At 35.1% G+C, this 17271-nt stretch overlaps 4 protein-coding genes across 4 annotated transcripts in view; all 4 read left to right on the top strand.

Annotated features, from left to right (window-relative positions):
- The window catches only part of LOC141619599 (cysteine synthase), a 44658-nt gene that overhangs the window by 7386 nt on the left and 20001 nt on the right, over positions 1-17271 (top strand). The window lies entirely within an intron of this gene.
- LOC141619581 (putative pentatricopeptide repeat-containing protein At3g47840) lies at positions 2610-6092 on the top strand. The gene is made up of 3 exons (XM_074436593.1): positions 2610-2705; positions 2984-5432; positions 5791-6092. The coding sequence occupies exon 2, from the start codon at positions 2997-2999 to the stop codon at positions 5106-5108; it is 2112 nt and encodes a 703-aa protein (XP_074292694.1). The 5' UTR covers positions 2610-2705; positions 2984-2996; the 3' UTR covers positions 5109-5432; positions 5791-6092.
- Positions 5236-8632, top strand: LOC141621072 (aspartic proteinase CDR1-like). The gene is made up of 3 exons (XM_074437787.1): positions 5236-5366; positions 5791-5878; positions 8201-8632. Exons 1-3 carry the CDS (start codon positions 5236-5238, stop codon positions 8630-8632), a joined length of 651 nt encoding a protein of 216 aa, XP_074293888.1.
- On the top strand, positions 15007-16145 carry LOC141622700 (guanosine deaminase-like). Its single transcript, XM_074438706.1, has 3 exons — positions 15007-15195; positions 15754-15858; positions 15964-16145. The coding sequence occupies exons 1-3, from the start codon at positions 15031-15033 to the stop codon at positions 16135-16137; spliced, it is 444 nt and encodes a 147-aa protein (XP_074294807.1). The 5' UTR covers positions 15007-15030; the 3' UTR covers positions 16138-16145.

The raw sequence follows: 17271 nt of genomic DNA on the forward strand, positions 1-17271 counted from the left end.
AACATGAAGATCACAATTAAGACTTAAACACGAAATTATGGAACAAGCGAAGATGTCATAGCGAACTGATTCAAGAATATTTACAACTTTCAAAGACGATTATTGAAGATTTTAAAACTGAAAAACGGTTTTGGAAATATTTCAAGAACAAAGTGTTAAATATACAAATGATTTGTAATATTTTTTTAGTGAGGCATAAGGTCTCTATTTATAGAAGTAACTAAAGAGGATGGTTCTTGAAGTAGCTTTACTTTCTATGTAAATGGAGAGTAGCTTTTGCAATGGCAAGTCTTAGGCTCCGTTTGGCACGACACTTCAGGTAACTTATTTGACCAAAGTAGCTTATTTGACCAAAATTTCAGCTACCTGATTTTTTTGCAGTGTTTGGCAAATAGCTTATTTGGTCAAATAAGGTACCTGAAATGAAATGCTACCTCAAGTAGCATTTGAGAAATCAGGTACCTGAAATGACTTATTTTCCATTTTATACCCCTTTATTCTATAATATTAAATAATTTTCATATCTTTTTACGTCATTTTACCAAAATCAGCTACCTTTTCAGCTAGTTTGCCAAACACATTTTTATATAATCAGTTACCTTATCAACTCCTAATTTTCACTTTACCTTATCGATTACCTTTTCGGGTTTCGATTAGCTTTTTCGGTTTTTCGACTACCTTTTCGGGTTTTGACTACCTTTTCAGGTAGTTTTGCCAAACAGAGCCTTAGGTGAAAACTTTAGCATGCATTTTCAGAAATTATAAGCTCCGACACTCAACATGTAGGTAGGTAGATATTGGTTGTTGTAAAAAAAAAAAAAAAAAAAGGAGGATTTTATACGGTGTACTCCTGTGTTTTTCCCAAATTCTAACATATATCCTCGATTTTTAAGAAACATATGATATTACCTTTAAATTTTCAGATTAGTTATTAAAATACTCTAAGTATTCAAATTTGAGTTTTTTAAAGGTTACATATTGTCACGAAAAATTGTACATCGATAACGTAATAAGGTTTATATGGACGGGTTTACGTATTTTGGATGCGTAATCAACTAAAACCGCCTAAAAATAGTATTTAAAATTGTAAAATTTTAGCATATAGTGTATTTATAAGACCACTTATTGAGTTTAGGGGTATCTCGTGTGATTTTGAAAAACAGAGGGTATATCGTAAAATTCGAAAAAAACACAGGGGTATATTGTACAATAATCCAAAAAAAAGTTAAAGAAACTCCTCCATCACGGTCAATAGTTATTTTCATCTATAAATATTATTAAAAGGGTGAACTTTAAAAGTCACGTAGACAATGCCACCTAGCATTACTAAATGCCACCTTGCATAACCAAAAGTACACATCATCAATTATAGAAAGTCACGTCATTATCTATTAATATTTAAAAAGAAAAAAAATTGAGCCATTAAATGTAAATAGCATAACAAACATTAACTTTGGCTTTTTTAATTTTTAGATAAATTAAACAACCATTAAAAATAAATTCATACTAAATTTAAAATTTTTACGTTTATTATTAGAATATTTTAAGCAACAAATAAATATCACATAATTATACACCATTTATAAAATAATAAATAATTTGTAAATATTAACATACTTAACATTATGATAGGTCCATTTATATATATTCCAATCCCATATTTTAGCTCCATTTTATATGTATTATGCACTACCTTTAGTGTTTATGAGCTAATATTTGCTTTCTAGTTCAATTTGTATGTTTTCTCATGTTTTATAGGAAAATAAGCTAAAATGAGCCCAATTCTACTCAAGTACAAATACTGGAAGCATGAGCTAAGCTAAAGAAGAGATGATAGACCAACATGGAAGATGTTCATGGACTTGCATGAATAAAATGATGGATTAATTTGAAGAATTACAAATGCAAAGTCAAACCCATAATTCACAAGTCAACAAATGTCTAGGATGCTAAAGTCACATAGAGATCCTTTTTAAGATGTCAAACATTGCATTCAACCGGGTGATTAAAGGAGCATTAAGGCTTTACTTAGGATTCCTTGAGCATTGATTAAACCAAGAATTGAAGAGAAAATTAAGAGTGTGCTTAGGATGCCATTTTGGATTTCTCTACAAATTCTACTCTCTTGTTTCCTATATAAGGGGTGCTAATCGCACACCTTTTTACACCATTTACATACACAATTTCTCATAGTTCTATCTAAGTTTAGTAGTTACATTAGTTTAGTTATTAGCTTAATCGCATCACTACAATTTTTTACCATTAAATTTAGTTTTTAACCTATTATTTGTTTAATTAATTTATTACTAAGACAAACACATCAATCTAAACACAAAATAACTTTCATTTTGATCAAAATTAAGCTGAATTATTATCGGGTCATCAAATTAATCGGGTCAACATCGGGTCGGATCAATATCGGGTCGGGTCGGGTTCGGGTCACTGATAATCGGTTCGTGTCGGGTTACATGTCAATTTCGGGTCGCAATATTTTCGAGTCTTATCGGGTCAGGTTTGCTCGGATTCGGATCGAGTCACTCGGTTCGGATCAAACTTGCCGGCTCTAGGAGGGAGTATAAATAAATGATTGAAACGGGGCCGTTCATTTTAACGGCAATATTGCTTCAAGTGCGGGATTAGGGTTTCCCGCCTCTTTCACCTTCCTCAATTCGACGCATTTTCGCCTTCGATTTCCCCCAAATCTGGTAAGATTATTCTCTCTTTGTTCTTGAATTTAGTCTGTTTTATTTCAATTAGTGAGAAATTGATGATTCTAATAGTGTAGGCTTATAAGGAGGTGTTGTTGATACCCGGATTAGAATCGTAAAATGATTTAGAGTCGACTGACATGAATTATCCTTTGAAATCGTAACCAAGTAGTTTCCGCTGTGACGGACTAGTATCGTTCCAATTTTATCAGATGTTCCGGAAGGGATAAAGGGAGTATCTGACTAGGGTACTAATGATTATGTTTATATATTAGGGTACAAAGAACTATGTTCATATCGCGTTATTTGAGGAGATTTGCGACATTGTCGGCCCTTTCTTCCGGCGAACTTCTGGAGTACCCGTGTTCAAAGAGGGCAGTGAATCTAGTTACGGAATCATCCCTATGTCCGATATTGTATAAATTAAATGCTGAGCTGAAGGATCATGTAAAAGCTGGTCGTTTGACAGATGCGCGCCAATTGTTCGATGAAATGCACCAACGAGATGCAGTTTCGTGGACAAATGTGATATCTGGGTATGTGAATGCCGCGAACTATGGGGAAGCGTTGAGTTTGTTTTCCAGGATGTGGGTTGATCCTTCGGTTGGAGTGGATAATTTTGTGCTTAGTGTAGCTCTGAAAGCGTGTGGACTTGACAACAATATTGTTTTCGGGAAATTGTTACATGGGGTCAGTTTGAAGAATAGTCTAGTTAATTCTGTGTTTGTGGGGAGTTCACTTGTGGATATGTATGCTAAATGCAGGGAAATTTCGGAGAGTTGTCGGGTTTTTGATGAGATGCCAGAGAGAAATGTAGTTTCTTGGACTGCCATTATAACAGGGCTTGTGAAGTCTGGGAATTGTAAGGAGGGTTTGCAGTATTTTTCCGAAATGTGGTTATCAGGCGTAGATTGTGATGCATATTGTTTTGCCATTGCATTGAAGGCTTGTGCGGATTCGTGTGATGTAAAACATGGTAAAGAGATTCATACACAAGCAATAAAAAGGGGTTTTAATGCGAGTGCATATGTGGTAAACACTCTTGCTACCATGTATAACAAATCTGGGAAGTTGGATTATGGGATGTGCTTGTTTGGAAGGATTAAAACCCCAGATGTTGTCGGATGGACCTCACTCATTACGTCCTATGTTCAAATGGGTAGAGAGGACATAGCAATTCAACAGTTTATGCTACTGTGGAATTCCGTTGTGAGCCCTAATGGGTACACTTTTGCAGCGGTTATCACTGCCTGTACACATCTCGGCAAACTCATTTTTGGTGAACAGTTACATGCTCATGTTATAAAGGTAGGTTTCATGGATGCTTTGTCTGTTGCAAATTCAGTCATGACTTTGTATTCAAGATGTGGGCAACTGGAATCAGCAGCAACTGTATTTTCTGCGATGAAAAGTAAAGACATTGTTTCTTGGAGCAGCATAATTGCAGGGTATACGCAAGCTGGATATGCCAAAGAAGCCTTCATGTATCTGTCATGGATGAGAAGAGAAGGAACAAAACCAACTGAATTTGCTCTTGCCAGTGTGTTAAGTGTCTCTGGATTTATGGCGATTCTTGATCAGGGGAGACAAGTACATACCCATATTCTTAAAGTTGGATTAGATCATACCTCTCTTGCTCAGAGTGCATTGATCACGATGTATTCAAAATGTGGAAGCATAAAAGATGCTTCACAGGTATACACCAGTGCGGCAAGTGAGGATGTTGTCTTGTGGACTTCCATGGTCAATGGGTTTGCTGAACATGGCCATTGTCATGCTGCCATTGAATTGTTTGAGAAGAAGCTTCAAGATGGATTGATCCCAGATTATGTAACCTATATTGGCGTTCTTTCTGCTTGTAACCATGCTGGACTTGTTGATTTAGGTTATCACTACTTCAATTCAATGACCGGAGACTTCAAGATTAATCCCTCGAAAGAACATTATGGGTGCATGATTGATCTGTTATGCAGAGCAGGAAGGTTAGCAGAGGCCGATAACATGATCAAATCCATGCCATTTGATGGGGATGACGTTGTCTGGTCAACGTTGCTCAGAGCATGTAGAGCTCACGGTGATTTGGATCGTGCAATACATGCTGCGGAAAAGATTCTTAAACTCAATCCTACCTGTGCAGGGACACTCACCACCCTAGCCAACATTTACTCAGCGAAAGGGGAATGGAAAGAGGCGGCAAATATCAGAATGATGATGAGATCAAAAGGGGTGATAAAGGAGGCAGGATCGTCTTGGATCAAAGTCAAGGACGAGTTCTCGGCATTTGTTTCTGGGGATAAAACACACCCAGATAATGATAATATCTACAATGTCCTTGATTTGCTTATTGCAGGTGTAGATGTGTCTATCCAAGATGTTGACACTCTTCTTTTCGATGCATGAGCCAAGGTTTGATTGTTAACACATGGATGTCAGTCAGTGAGATACTGATCTGTTCAGGGTGTGCCCTATTGCAATAGGATCCCGATCCCATATGAACTAAAGTTCGAGTGTGGAAGCTCCCTAGACAATGGCAGATCAAAAAGAGGTGGTATCAATTTACCTAGAAATTACGCTGGTGAGCCAATTGCAGTCTTTTGGTGAGGAATCACAGGGCACACCAGAGTTGTCAAATGACATGAACGTGAGGGTTGGTCCGCTGTATGCTCCTGCGATGATGCCTTATCATCAAACAATGCCCTAACCCCTGGATTTTATCAATGCCAGGTAAAGTGACTTTACTAGATCTCGTAATCATTTGTTGCAGTCAAATCGTGTTGATAGCTCTATTGTACTCCCACCCAGACAATATGATATGGATTCTTTCTGGCTTCAGTGAACTGCTCTACCTGACTTTTTTTTTCAAAAGATATAATGTTAGTCGCTTATGCAATGTCTCATGAGTTGCCGCATTGCAGGCCATGATGAGAATGAACTGAGCTTGTGAGTTCGGTTCCTCTATGATCCAATTTGCTTTTTAGTTCCATCCTTTCCTCGATCACACCTGAAAGTAGGATATTAAGATATTTGTTAGCGTACTTCATGTATAGTAATAATTTTGTACGGTGGTTTCTCTATGCTACAGATATTACACAGATCCATCTGGTACACCTTGGCAATGTAGCACCAAGGCTACGGGTGCAGATAGCGCCTTGCAGCAACAATACAGAAATGTATGTCCCTTGGCTGTTGTTACTATCTCCATTTCATTTTATTGTCTCCAATCGACTTAGACTATTAATTTCTCTGTATATATATCTAGAGATACAATGTAAAGCGTCCTAATACTTTTCTCGGAAACCAACCTATTTTCATATTATGAGAAAGCATTTCTGATCATACTGTAATAGCAAAAGTGAAAGAAAGTGTTCTCCTTACCTAAGAAAAGTTTTGAGTGGTTATTCTTGCATGGACCGTCATTGTGTACTTTAGTGAGTCATTTTACTTTATTCCGTAAACCAAAACCAAAGAATAGCGGGTGTTTGGCCTCCCTGGTAATGGAAATTTTCGGCCATCCACTGACTAGCCAGTTTTTCATCGCCCTGATTTAACTTCTCTTAGGATACCCCATACGATATGGACATTGCAAAGGTTTGTCCATCCATCCATTTACATCAACCGCCTATAAGGAGTTCCGATCTGTAATTAAATCCTGTCTTCTCTTGGCATCTCGTCGAGTTGCTTTCTGGTCTTTGAACCGGGAAATTGTCAGCTTTTCTCTGCAGATGTTATTTGATTTTGCCTCCCAATAGGTCTTGGTATAGACGGGTGGGGCGAACAGACGGGTAAGACCTCTAATAAAATGGGTAGGGGGGACAAGGTGGGACACCTCCCATGTGCTTCCCATTTTATGACAAACGGGTATTTTGTGAGGGGAAATGGTATCCGTCTATACGTATAGACGGATAGTGTCCGTCTATAATGAGAATTTGTGTTTGCCTCCACTTTGGCAACTATCTAAATAACAATTAAGAGTTGGTCTCGTTGAAGACCGGCCATTTTCGTCTAAAATAATAAGACGGGATTTTGAGACTATTTTACAACCAAATGTGATCACTTTTGGAAAAAAGTTACCAATAAGAAAATGGTCATAAAACTCCCTCTTATTGTTTGAGACGAAAATGACTCGTCTAAAACAGAAATTTGCGAACAATTAAAACACCTGCTAGAGAGTTTATCATTGTTTTTCCAACATTAACACTCATGTGAGACGGTCGCATGAGTCTTTTTTTTTTTTTTTTTTTTTTTTTTTTTTTTTTTTGGCAGCCGTATTAAGATATCTCATATAATAAGGGTAGTAATAGGAGTTATCTTTAATGGTGAAAATTAATCCTACTTTTGTGAAAAGAAAAAAAAGGAACAATATCTTCTAAAAAATCAGATTAATCATATTAATAATATCTTGTTTTTTTTTTTCTTTTCTTAAATGTATTAAATTGGAATGCAATCAATTTGAATAAGGGACATTTAATACCTTTGATTTCATACACAATTTAGCAAGCAATTTTGTTTTATAAAACAAAGAAAGAAATTAAAATCTATTGTTGCCAAATTGATTCATATGGTAAAATAATATAAATACATACAAAAAATTTGAGTATTATGTAAAAACACAAGCAAAAATGAGGCTAAGTATTCCCCTTCATCTACTATTCCATTTCATTTCAATTCTTTACCAAACCAATGCATTCTCCATGACCATGTATCCAATCGACTCGCCTCATTTGAAAATAATTCCGGAAAATTACACCGAGCAAGAGCGACACCAACTCCTTCGGAACATATCCTTGGCACGAGCGTTCTATTTTAACAAGAATAACGCAACTTTAGGCCTTGATGGACTCGACTACCCACTTTCCCATATTCCTCATAGTTACTTTCTAGCTGAGTTGAATGTCGGTACACCCGATCCACCATTCAAGCCTCTCGTGGTCGTTGATTTTAGTAGCGATCACACTTGGTTCCAATGTGCCAAGTGCGACCCGTGCTTCAAGCTAAAGAAATCATATGACCCTGAGGCCTCAACTACCTTTGCCAAAGTAACATTAGACGACGATCGATGCAACCCAAAAAAAAGTTATGAGGGAACGTGCGGTTTTGAAGCGAGGTTTGGCAAGGCACATACCGATGGTTTCATAGGTACGGACACATTTAGTTTCTCTAACACTCTCGGTGACCGATCCTATTTTCCAAATATTGCATTCGGGTGTGGGATACACAATAAAAACTTTAATTTTACAACCGGCATAGTAGCCGGGGTCCACGGATTGGGCCTCGGCCCAAGATCATTCTTAACTCAATTATCAGACGAAATTCAAGGTCGATTTTCTTACTGTATACCCCGGGAAACAGGTCAAACCGTAATTACTTTTGGAGACGCGGCCAAAATAACCAATCCCGCGGGAACAATTGGTATGAACCCTGCCGCTCGTTACCATTTAAATTTAACGACTATAACCGTTCAAGGTGTCCCGATCTATTCAACGATTTTCCAGCTCGACGAAAAGAATTCTCATACGGGTTTTCTCATCGATCCAAATACACCAATTACTGTGTTAAACAGAGAAGCATATACACAATTAGTAATTGTAATAATGGCGTATTTTGAAGCGGCATTCAAGTGGTTTCCGCTTCCATCATTCGATTTATCGGAGCTTTGCTATGTTGAAGAAGCTGAATCGGATTTAGAATACCCGGTAATCGGGCTCCATTTCAAAAGTTCGTTCGACGGAGACGGTGAAGTCACGCTTAATTTACCTCCTGAGAGTGTTTTCAAAAAAAACCCAATCCCTGTGCCTGGATTTTGTTTACATATACAATCGACGAGCGGACCGTCTATTTTTGGTGCGTATCAACAATCGAATCATAGGTTTCTTTTTGATGTTAATGCTAAACAATTGTCTTTCGCCGAGGATAATTGTTTATAGTATAATAATTTCTTGTAAAATTGTTTGTGATCTCAATAAAAGTTGCGTTTTATAATTTAAAAAATAAAAAAATATAATAATAATAATAATAATAATAATAATAATAATAATAATAATAATAATAATAATAATAATCTAGACTCAGGATTCAGAAATATAAAAAAAAATATAATAATAAAAAAATTGTCATTGCACTGGTCAAGCGGATTCAAAATAATCATTGTCTCAGGATGCCGAAGCGCGTTGCTTTTATTTTTACTAGACCTAGTTTTGCTATTTCTAAGGGAGTGAGCGGCCAGATTGTATCTCGGCTGCCCACCACTTTTTTTTGCAAACTTTTGATTTGATTAATAAGAGTGTGCGTTTTTTTTTATAATAATAATAATAGCAAGGCGAAAGCTATAAAACGCCCCAGGGGCGTTTGTTAGGCAATGTAAATTTACGAACGTGCCCCTAAGGTCACTAATAGTTTATTACGTTCTGCCCCACTATGAAATATTTACTCCGTATTATAGCCGTAATATCCGAGTTCCTGTTTCACACTTCCGTATCCTTGCAACTTGAGACTCCAATTTCTCTCTCATCCCTTACCCAACTGGCCAACTATACCCATTACCCAACCTATGTCAAATTCTTGAATGAAAATTTTGCATCTCCACTAGCCATTCATCGGCTCTACCTTCGTTTCTTCCATTATCCATATTTTTACTCTAATCTCCATTAAATAAGAAGGTATTTCACTAGCAAATAAGTTGAAGCTGTAGTTGGCCTTACCGTATCAAGCAACACAAATACGACATCATCGATAAGGCTATCCGGAATAGGATGTCAAATGAATCCGACGATATACCGCCATAATGGTAAGCACGCACTCTAATACTATTTTGACAATTTTCTCGAGCGAGTTCACCACATCCTTCATAGGGTATCAGGCGGTTATGGATTCGGTGGCGAAGTAACCCAAATGAGGTTTATGGTACGATTCTGGAATTCGGAAATTGATGGCCGAAGTGGACTTTGTAGATTTAGGTGCGTTGACAAATGTACTCTACGATATATAGGTTGAGTACGGTGGCGGTGGTCAGTGTTTAAGATTGGTTGTAAGGTAGTATTGGAGTGAGCTCAGGGCGGTAGGTGATGGTTGTGCTCGGTGATGATGGTTGTGGTAGGCTGATAGCATATCAGAGATACGAGCCCACTATTTGTTTGATAAAATCAACAAAATAGCAGAGGATTTAATATTTATGGTTATTATCTTTTTGCTTTAAGACAACGATAAATGTCTGAATTATTTTTATGGGCGCTCGTTATCAAGATCGTAATAGCAATAGTAGTTATTGTTGTTATGTTATATATATCGACATAGTTGATTTGTTCCGATTCCTAATATCGGAACGATAGTGACTATATGTCTATATATGTAATAAGAATTAAGTGTACTAAGTTTTCTTAAGCTGGATTTTTAATGGATTATACATCTGATGTAGATTGTATAGGTTTTGAGTTTTAATTTAAAAATTTTGAGTTTTATTATAAAGTTTTTGAGTTAATTTACTTAAACATTAATCTCAAAAAGTTATATTATAACTCAAAAAAATTACATATAAGTTCAGAAAAATTTGATTTTAAACGTTATAAAACTAAAATGTAATTTATAATCTATAAAACTAAAAAAAAATACACAAAAACTCAAAAACTCATTAAGTATGAGGTAGTACATCTGATGTACAATCATTTTTCTCTTTAGTTACCCGTGTTTGCTACAATTATTGGAGATTGTTTTTATTTGGTGTTAGGGAATCACAAAAGCGATTTTGATACAGACGGGTGTCCATCTTAAAAAAATTCACTAATCTTTTCATTTCTTTATCATGTATATATATATATTATAAAAAACAGAATGTCTAGTAATTAGCAAAAAGTTAGTTAAATATATTAAAATGATGTGTTATTTGATCAGGTTGTAATCTTAAAATGAATATACTCGTCTTAAAAGAGATCAACGGTAAAAGTTATGGTATGTTTTTTTCACAAATTTGTGGTACAAAGTACAAAAGTCCATCTTTAAAATCATATAAAAACTTGAAATTTTTCTGCTGAAATGGTCGAAAAGGCAAGGACCGGGGTCGTCAGTAGGCACGACGGCCATACAAAAACCTTGATTGTTATTAAATGATTCGAACATGTTATCTTTGCCGAGAACCATATTAATCACGTCGGAATGCCCTAGTAGCGAGAAATGCAGAGTCACATACGGAAACCTTTGTTGATTTGTAGGATACGATGAGTAACAAAGATCAAACGCGTGTGTACGACTAGGAGGCATAGGTCTCCAACCATAATTGTTACGAAAATACCCTAACATTGCATCTTTAAGAGGTTTATACGCGCTTCTGGCTAACATGGAATAAGGTGCACCAGAGTCGATAAAGAAGCCTTTAGAGTGCGATTGTTCATCTAGCTCGAAAATAGATGAGTCGATTAGTAGTCGATTTCCGTCAACGCTAATGCCACTCAAGTATAGATGGTATAGTCCGATACTATACATTGAGATCATTTTGACTTGACTTGTAGCATCTCCACTTATTTGGGCATCGTCCCCAAAATAAACGGTTGATTGTGCCATTCTCGTGTTACTAGACGATGATATACAATAAGACAACCGACCATTAATTTGAGCATCAAGTTGGGTCATAAACGATCTTGGGCCAACCGCTAGCCCATGTATACCCGTTATTAAGTTACCCGGTCCAGCATTAGCCCCGAATTTGAAATTCTCATTTTGAAGTCCGCAACCAATTGCTAAATTCGGGTACATGTCTGAATTACCCGTCCTAGGATTCTTAAAATAGAATCTATATCGTCCTACGAGCCCAGTTGTTTGGGCCGTACGATAATCTAACGTGTACCTAGACCTGACAAAAGTAACCCGACCCGTAAAAGCTGACCCGAGACCCAAATGTGACCCGAACTATATCACCCGAATGTGACCCAAAAACCCGAATTGACCCGACCCGACCCGAACATGACCCGAGCTTTCTTAACCCGTAATGGCACGACCCGAAAATGACCCGATCCGAAACCACCAAACCCAAAAAGACCAGACAAAATATAACTCCAATTGAACCGAAAAGACTTGAAATGATTATTTCTCTATTATTCATTGACTCGAAAATGACCCGACCCGAAACAACCCGACCGAACTGACCCGACCAACAAACCCGAAAACAGACCCGAAACCCGAAATGACCCATCCCAACCCGGGTTAACCCGAAATCAATGAAAAACCCGACCCGTCCCGTCCCGACCCGAACCCGACCCGAACCCGACCCGTTAACCCGTTTTGCCAGGTCTACGTGTCCCCACAAGACCCATCAAAAGAAAACGTTGGTGGATAACATAAATTATCTTGTAAACTCATTCGCCTAAAAGATGTGGACCGCCTATAACGAAAACTTCCAACTCTCAAATCAATGCAAGGATTACAACCTTCGCACTGAATCCAAGTCTCAGCACAACCGGTGTAACAAATATGGAGTGTGTAACACTCTCGTACCGTCACCTAAACCAAGCTGTGTTACATAATAACTACTTTTAAATCTATATACTTGTGATTGTATTCCATTAGGGCCTATACCACCTTCAAAATCATTTCGAAAATTGAGTACCCGTGATATGGATATGTTAGCGAGAAATTGGTATCGTTCATGGATAGTGAGACTATTTGGTACGATTTGTAAATGGGGCGAGTCTATAGGAATCATTTTGATGGACAATTCATTGGTATATAAGAGATGAAGGATATGATTATTATACTAAAATTAAGGAATGTGAGGAATGTCTTAGACATTGTATGCTTAATTTGCTTTTGATGGGAGCTTGATAATTATTTAGGCTTATGTAGATATTAGAACTTTTAGTAATAATTGACTGTTTCCTCTTTTAGTGATTATATACTTTATGAAATGCAAGATACAATCATTTAGATCATGTTTTGTAATCAGCGGATTATTTCTTTATGAGTAGATTATAAATGAGATTTGATTACGAAGTTTGACTAACATCCCCCTACTACTAAGAGAATAAAAATTCTCTTAGTTTTCCCGCCTAAAGAGACTTCTTCTTAATTGGACCTATTTTTCTGGATACTACTAACACAACAAGATTTGATAGATTGTAAATTATGAACCTTATATGTACCCCACTTTTTTTATCTCATCTATCAAAGTAAAAGTTATCAATAGCCCATAATTTTGGAATTTACATGTCATATTATAAGCTAGATCCATTTGATTTCGTATAAATTTAAATTTATATTATATTTATATGTTACCTCTTTTGTAAGAAATCATCAGTTATTTATTATGTAAATTTTTGTCTTAATAATATGGACTATTTTTTGAAGGATGTAAAAACACTTATGTATTTTCTATTAGAAATTAAAAAGTGAAAACATTATTTTAATAATTCGTAAATCGTCTTTTTCGACGCATTTTTACTGCTTTTCGTTTTAAGGTCAATACGCGTTTTAATAAAATTATACAACTAACTTAATAATTGTACTATTAATGTCATAAATTAGTTGCATGTAATGGTATAAAATTATAGTGTTATTTTTAATAGTAAAAAAATAGCTTAACTTAAAAGGTCTTTTTATGGTAGTAAATTTTTTTTTCAACCTCTTATTAATATTATATTTAGTAGATTATAACATTAAATTAAAAGTATACTTCATTTATGCAAATAATTTAATTGATAATATCTCTTTATAAAATAAATCTAAAAAGTACCGTGCTATAGAATGGGAACTACACTAGTATTTTAATTAGCAGAATTGGTTAAAGCGTTTGTTAATTAGAAGATTAAACAATTGTTGTCTTTCTTTGTAAAACGAAGTATTTTTTTTTCAGAATACAGCCAATATGTTAAAGTAAACACCAATTTATTAACCCGCATTTTAATCATAAATATGGTGTTTTACTATGTTGACCACCAAAAACAAAAATTTGCATATTGATTAGTTAAACATGCCATGATATGCTAAAATATGCGCAAAATCGTGCACTAGCTCAGGTACTTGAGGCGCAAACATTCCTATGTAAGACGGTCCCTATTAGTTGATGATCACTCATTTATTACTTATCAGTAAAACCTTTATACAACAATCTTACACGATAAATATTGGAGAAAAAGGATTGTACATCGGATGTAGTACATCATATTTAATGATTTTTTGAGTTTTTGTGTATTTTTTTCGAGTATTATAGAGTTTATAAATTACATTTTAGTTTTATGATGACAAAAATTAAATTTTTTTGAGCTTATATGTAATTTTTTGAGTTATAATGTAACTTTTTTAGATTAAAGTTTAAGTAAATAAACTCAAAAACTTTAAAATAAAACTCAAAAATTTTAGATTAAAACTCAAAAACTTTATCTTAATGCTCAAAAATTATACCATCTGACTACATCAGATGTATAATCCACTTACTGTGAACTGTAAATATTGCTCTAGTAAATCAGTGTGCAAAGTCTTAATTACATGGCCATGTTAATTTTTCATTATAATATTGCTCTTAATTTGTCAATTCATGTGAATAATTTTAAATTTAGTTGGTGTCATTATTCATATCAATAATTGACATTATTTAATTAACTGACAAATCTTCAATCTTGAACAATTAATCTCACTAGATGGATATCCATTTAAAGTCAAAGACGGGTCAAATATGCTTAAAGTGATGACTTTTCTGAGCCCTATCATGCAACTTGTTGCTTGTCTTATGCTTAAAATGGTTGGATATTTGACTCCTCTATAACTATAGATGAATATCTCCCGTCTATAATGAAAATCTTGAATACTAACTTGAGTCTTAATTTGTTTTTTTTATTTATTTTCCATTTTCGTTATATATGCCTTATATGGGCTAATCCCTCTTCATGTAACCAAAAAAAAAAAAAAAAAATCTTGAATACTAACTTGAAAAATCTTCAATCTTTAGCTTTTGCTCAACTTCACTCATGGCTTATAGTGATGGTATGTTCATCAAAGATTCAAACTTTACTTAATTTAATTTCCTGTTGAATAATATTCATTAAATTTGATTGCTTTTTACATATTTTATCGTTGAATCTTAAAGGGTGTTCATGGTTTTGTTTAATTACTTGATATTTTTCGAGTTGAGATCGCCTGTCACATTTTATTTTATTTTGCAGAAGGCTTGACTTGATGTGTCTTTATTACTAATTATGTTACTTAATTAGTAATAATAGTAATTCCTTTATATATATATATATATATATATATTATATATAAGGAATAATTTTCGAAGTGTATTAATATAAATCGATCCGCTATTTGAATAGTAGACAATGCTCAAGAAAGAGAGATCAAATTCATGAAAATAGCAATTGAGGAAGCATATAAGGCTGTGGAATGCAAAGATGGACGTCCTTTTGGTGCTGTTATTGTTCGTAATGATCAAGCTATTGCTATATGTCACAACATGGTATTGAAACACACAGATCTTACTGCACATGCTGAAATCACTGCTTTAAGGGAGGTTAGATACGTCTTAAACATAAAACGGGTTAAAACATTCGCATTGATATATATATAGGAGACGGACTCGTTTTGCCTTTATTTATTTTAGGGATATTCTACGTGATAATCACGTGTTTTTAACAAAAACGCATTTGACTGACAAGAACTCACGATCAAAAGTTCTAAAAGCGGCGAATTTTTTTTCCAAATTGACCGGCTTTACGAGATCTTTAATCTGGACAAAATATTTCAGTTTCTGAACTCGTGGCAAGAATTACGGTCAGTCAAACTTTAAACTTTGACTAACCGTAACTCTTTGTAGCGAGTTCCGAATGCGACATTTTTTTTTTCAAATTGACCGCGTTTATAATATCTTTGATTTGAAAAAAAAAATTGTCGCTTTCAGAACTCGTGGTTGTGAGTTATGGCCCGTCAAAGACATTTTTGGTAAAAATGAGGTTACTATGTAGAATAAAAAAATACGGGATTACCAGGTAGAATATCACATTTCACTAGGACGGACGAATGTCTTAAACAAGAATTTCTGATATAACGGAATCAATTGCGATGTTTTCAGGCAGGTAAAATGCTCAATCGGATCGATTTGTCAGATTGTGAAATCTACGCATCTTGTGAACCCTGTCCAATGTGCTCTGCTGCTATATATCTTTCAGGAATTAAGGTCTAGTGAAAACTTCCTCTACATTATACTTATTGTTCATGTTAATTTATGTGTATCGCGTAATGTGTGATGTGTGATGTGTGATGTGTGATGTGTAATGTACAGAAGATAGTTTATGGGGCTAAAGCAGAAATTCTGGTGGCGGCTGGCTTCACTAAGTTCGTTACTGATTCAGTACCGGGCATTGAGGTGTACCAGAAAGCCGGGTTGGATATCAAACAAGCTGACCCGAATCTAGTTCTCTTGGCAAATCAGGTTTTCGAGCATTGGCGGATTTAGGGGGTAGCAAGGGGGTTCGTTCATGTTTTTTTTTTTTTTTTGATAAGGTAAGGAAACTAGGTTGATTGAAAATCAACCTATACCATCCTTTCGGATGAGAACGGTAAAAGAAAATCAAAGATTTTCCAAATACCAGGTAGCAAGCATAAAAGAAAGGACACTGAAAAGAACTCTCGTTAAACAAGAATGTCACACAAAAGTCCAAAAAAGAAAAAAACAAAAAAACAACATAAATAACTTCGTCTTAAAAAAGATTAGACTAACCGGAGATAAAGAGATCTAGGGTAAGGAAGTTCAAAATCGATTCGGTTAACCAAACCGGTTCAAAAGGTTCGTTAACGAATCACCAGAAAAACCAAAACGAAACGAAATCGAAACCGGATCTCAAATAATTACTCCTACTTGCTAAAGTATGCTGCCTGCGTGCTGCCTCATCAATTTGCAAGGACAGAACAAATCAAACATACACTTAGAGCTAGATCTTGATACCATAAATTGCTTATACCAAGTATAATCAGTAGACATAAAGAATAAACAAGATTTGAAATTTCCAATCCTACAAAACCGGTAAGACATAAAGTTTCAAAGAAAAGGGAATACAAGAAAATGCAAAAGTTCAAAGAACGGAAATAAATTTCGGATCCTTTGACAAATCTTAAGAAAAGAAGATATATGATTGTATATCTTCGCAATCTTTCAATAATACTAGTGTTTAGCTAAAACAAGACTCAAGAAATTCAATTTACATTCTTGATTTCACCTTCATTCTCAATATACATGACTCAAGAAAGCTCTCCTAGGCTAAAATGGAGAGCAAGAAGAGTCAAATCTTAGGGAAGGTAAAAATCAAGAACAATAAATGAAGAAATTTCTAAAGAGTAGAAGAGCTAATTAGGGAAGAAAGCCAAGAAATAGATTCAAAGACATTCAAAACCCATATTTTTCTGGGTTTGTGTTTCTCAGAGAGAACTTTCTCACTCTAAAAAAATAGAGAGAGGGAGTCATCAATTATAGGGGGTTCGTTCATGTTGGCTAAGGAAAAATTCGAAAATTTTAATTAAAATTTCCAGTTTTTTTCAAGTTTATGTTATTCCATTATACTTGTTTGACCCGTTGAATTTTCTCGCCCCCTAA

The sequence above is a fragment of the Silene latifolia genome, chromosome X, assembly GCF_048544455.1.
Source record: "Silene latifolia isolate original U9 population chromosome X, ASM4854445v1, whole genome shotgun sequence".
NCBI classification, from domain to species: Eukaryota; Viridiplantae; Streptophyta; class Magnoliopsida; order Caryophyllales; family Caryophyllaceae; genus Silene; species Silene latifolia.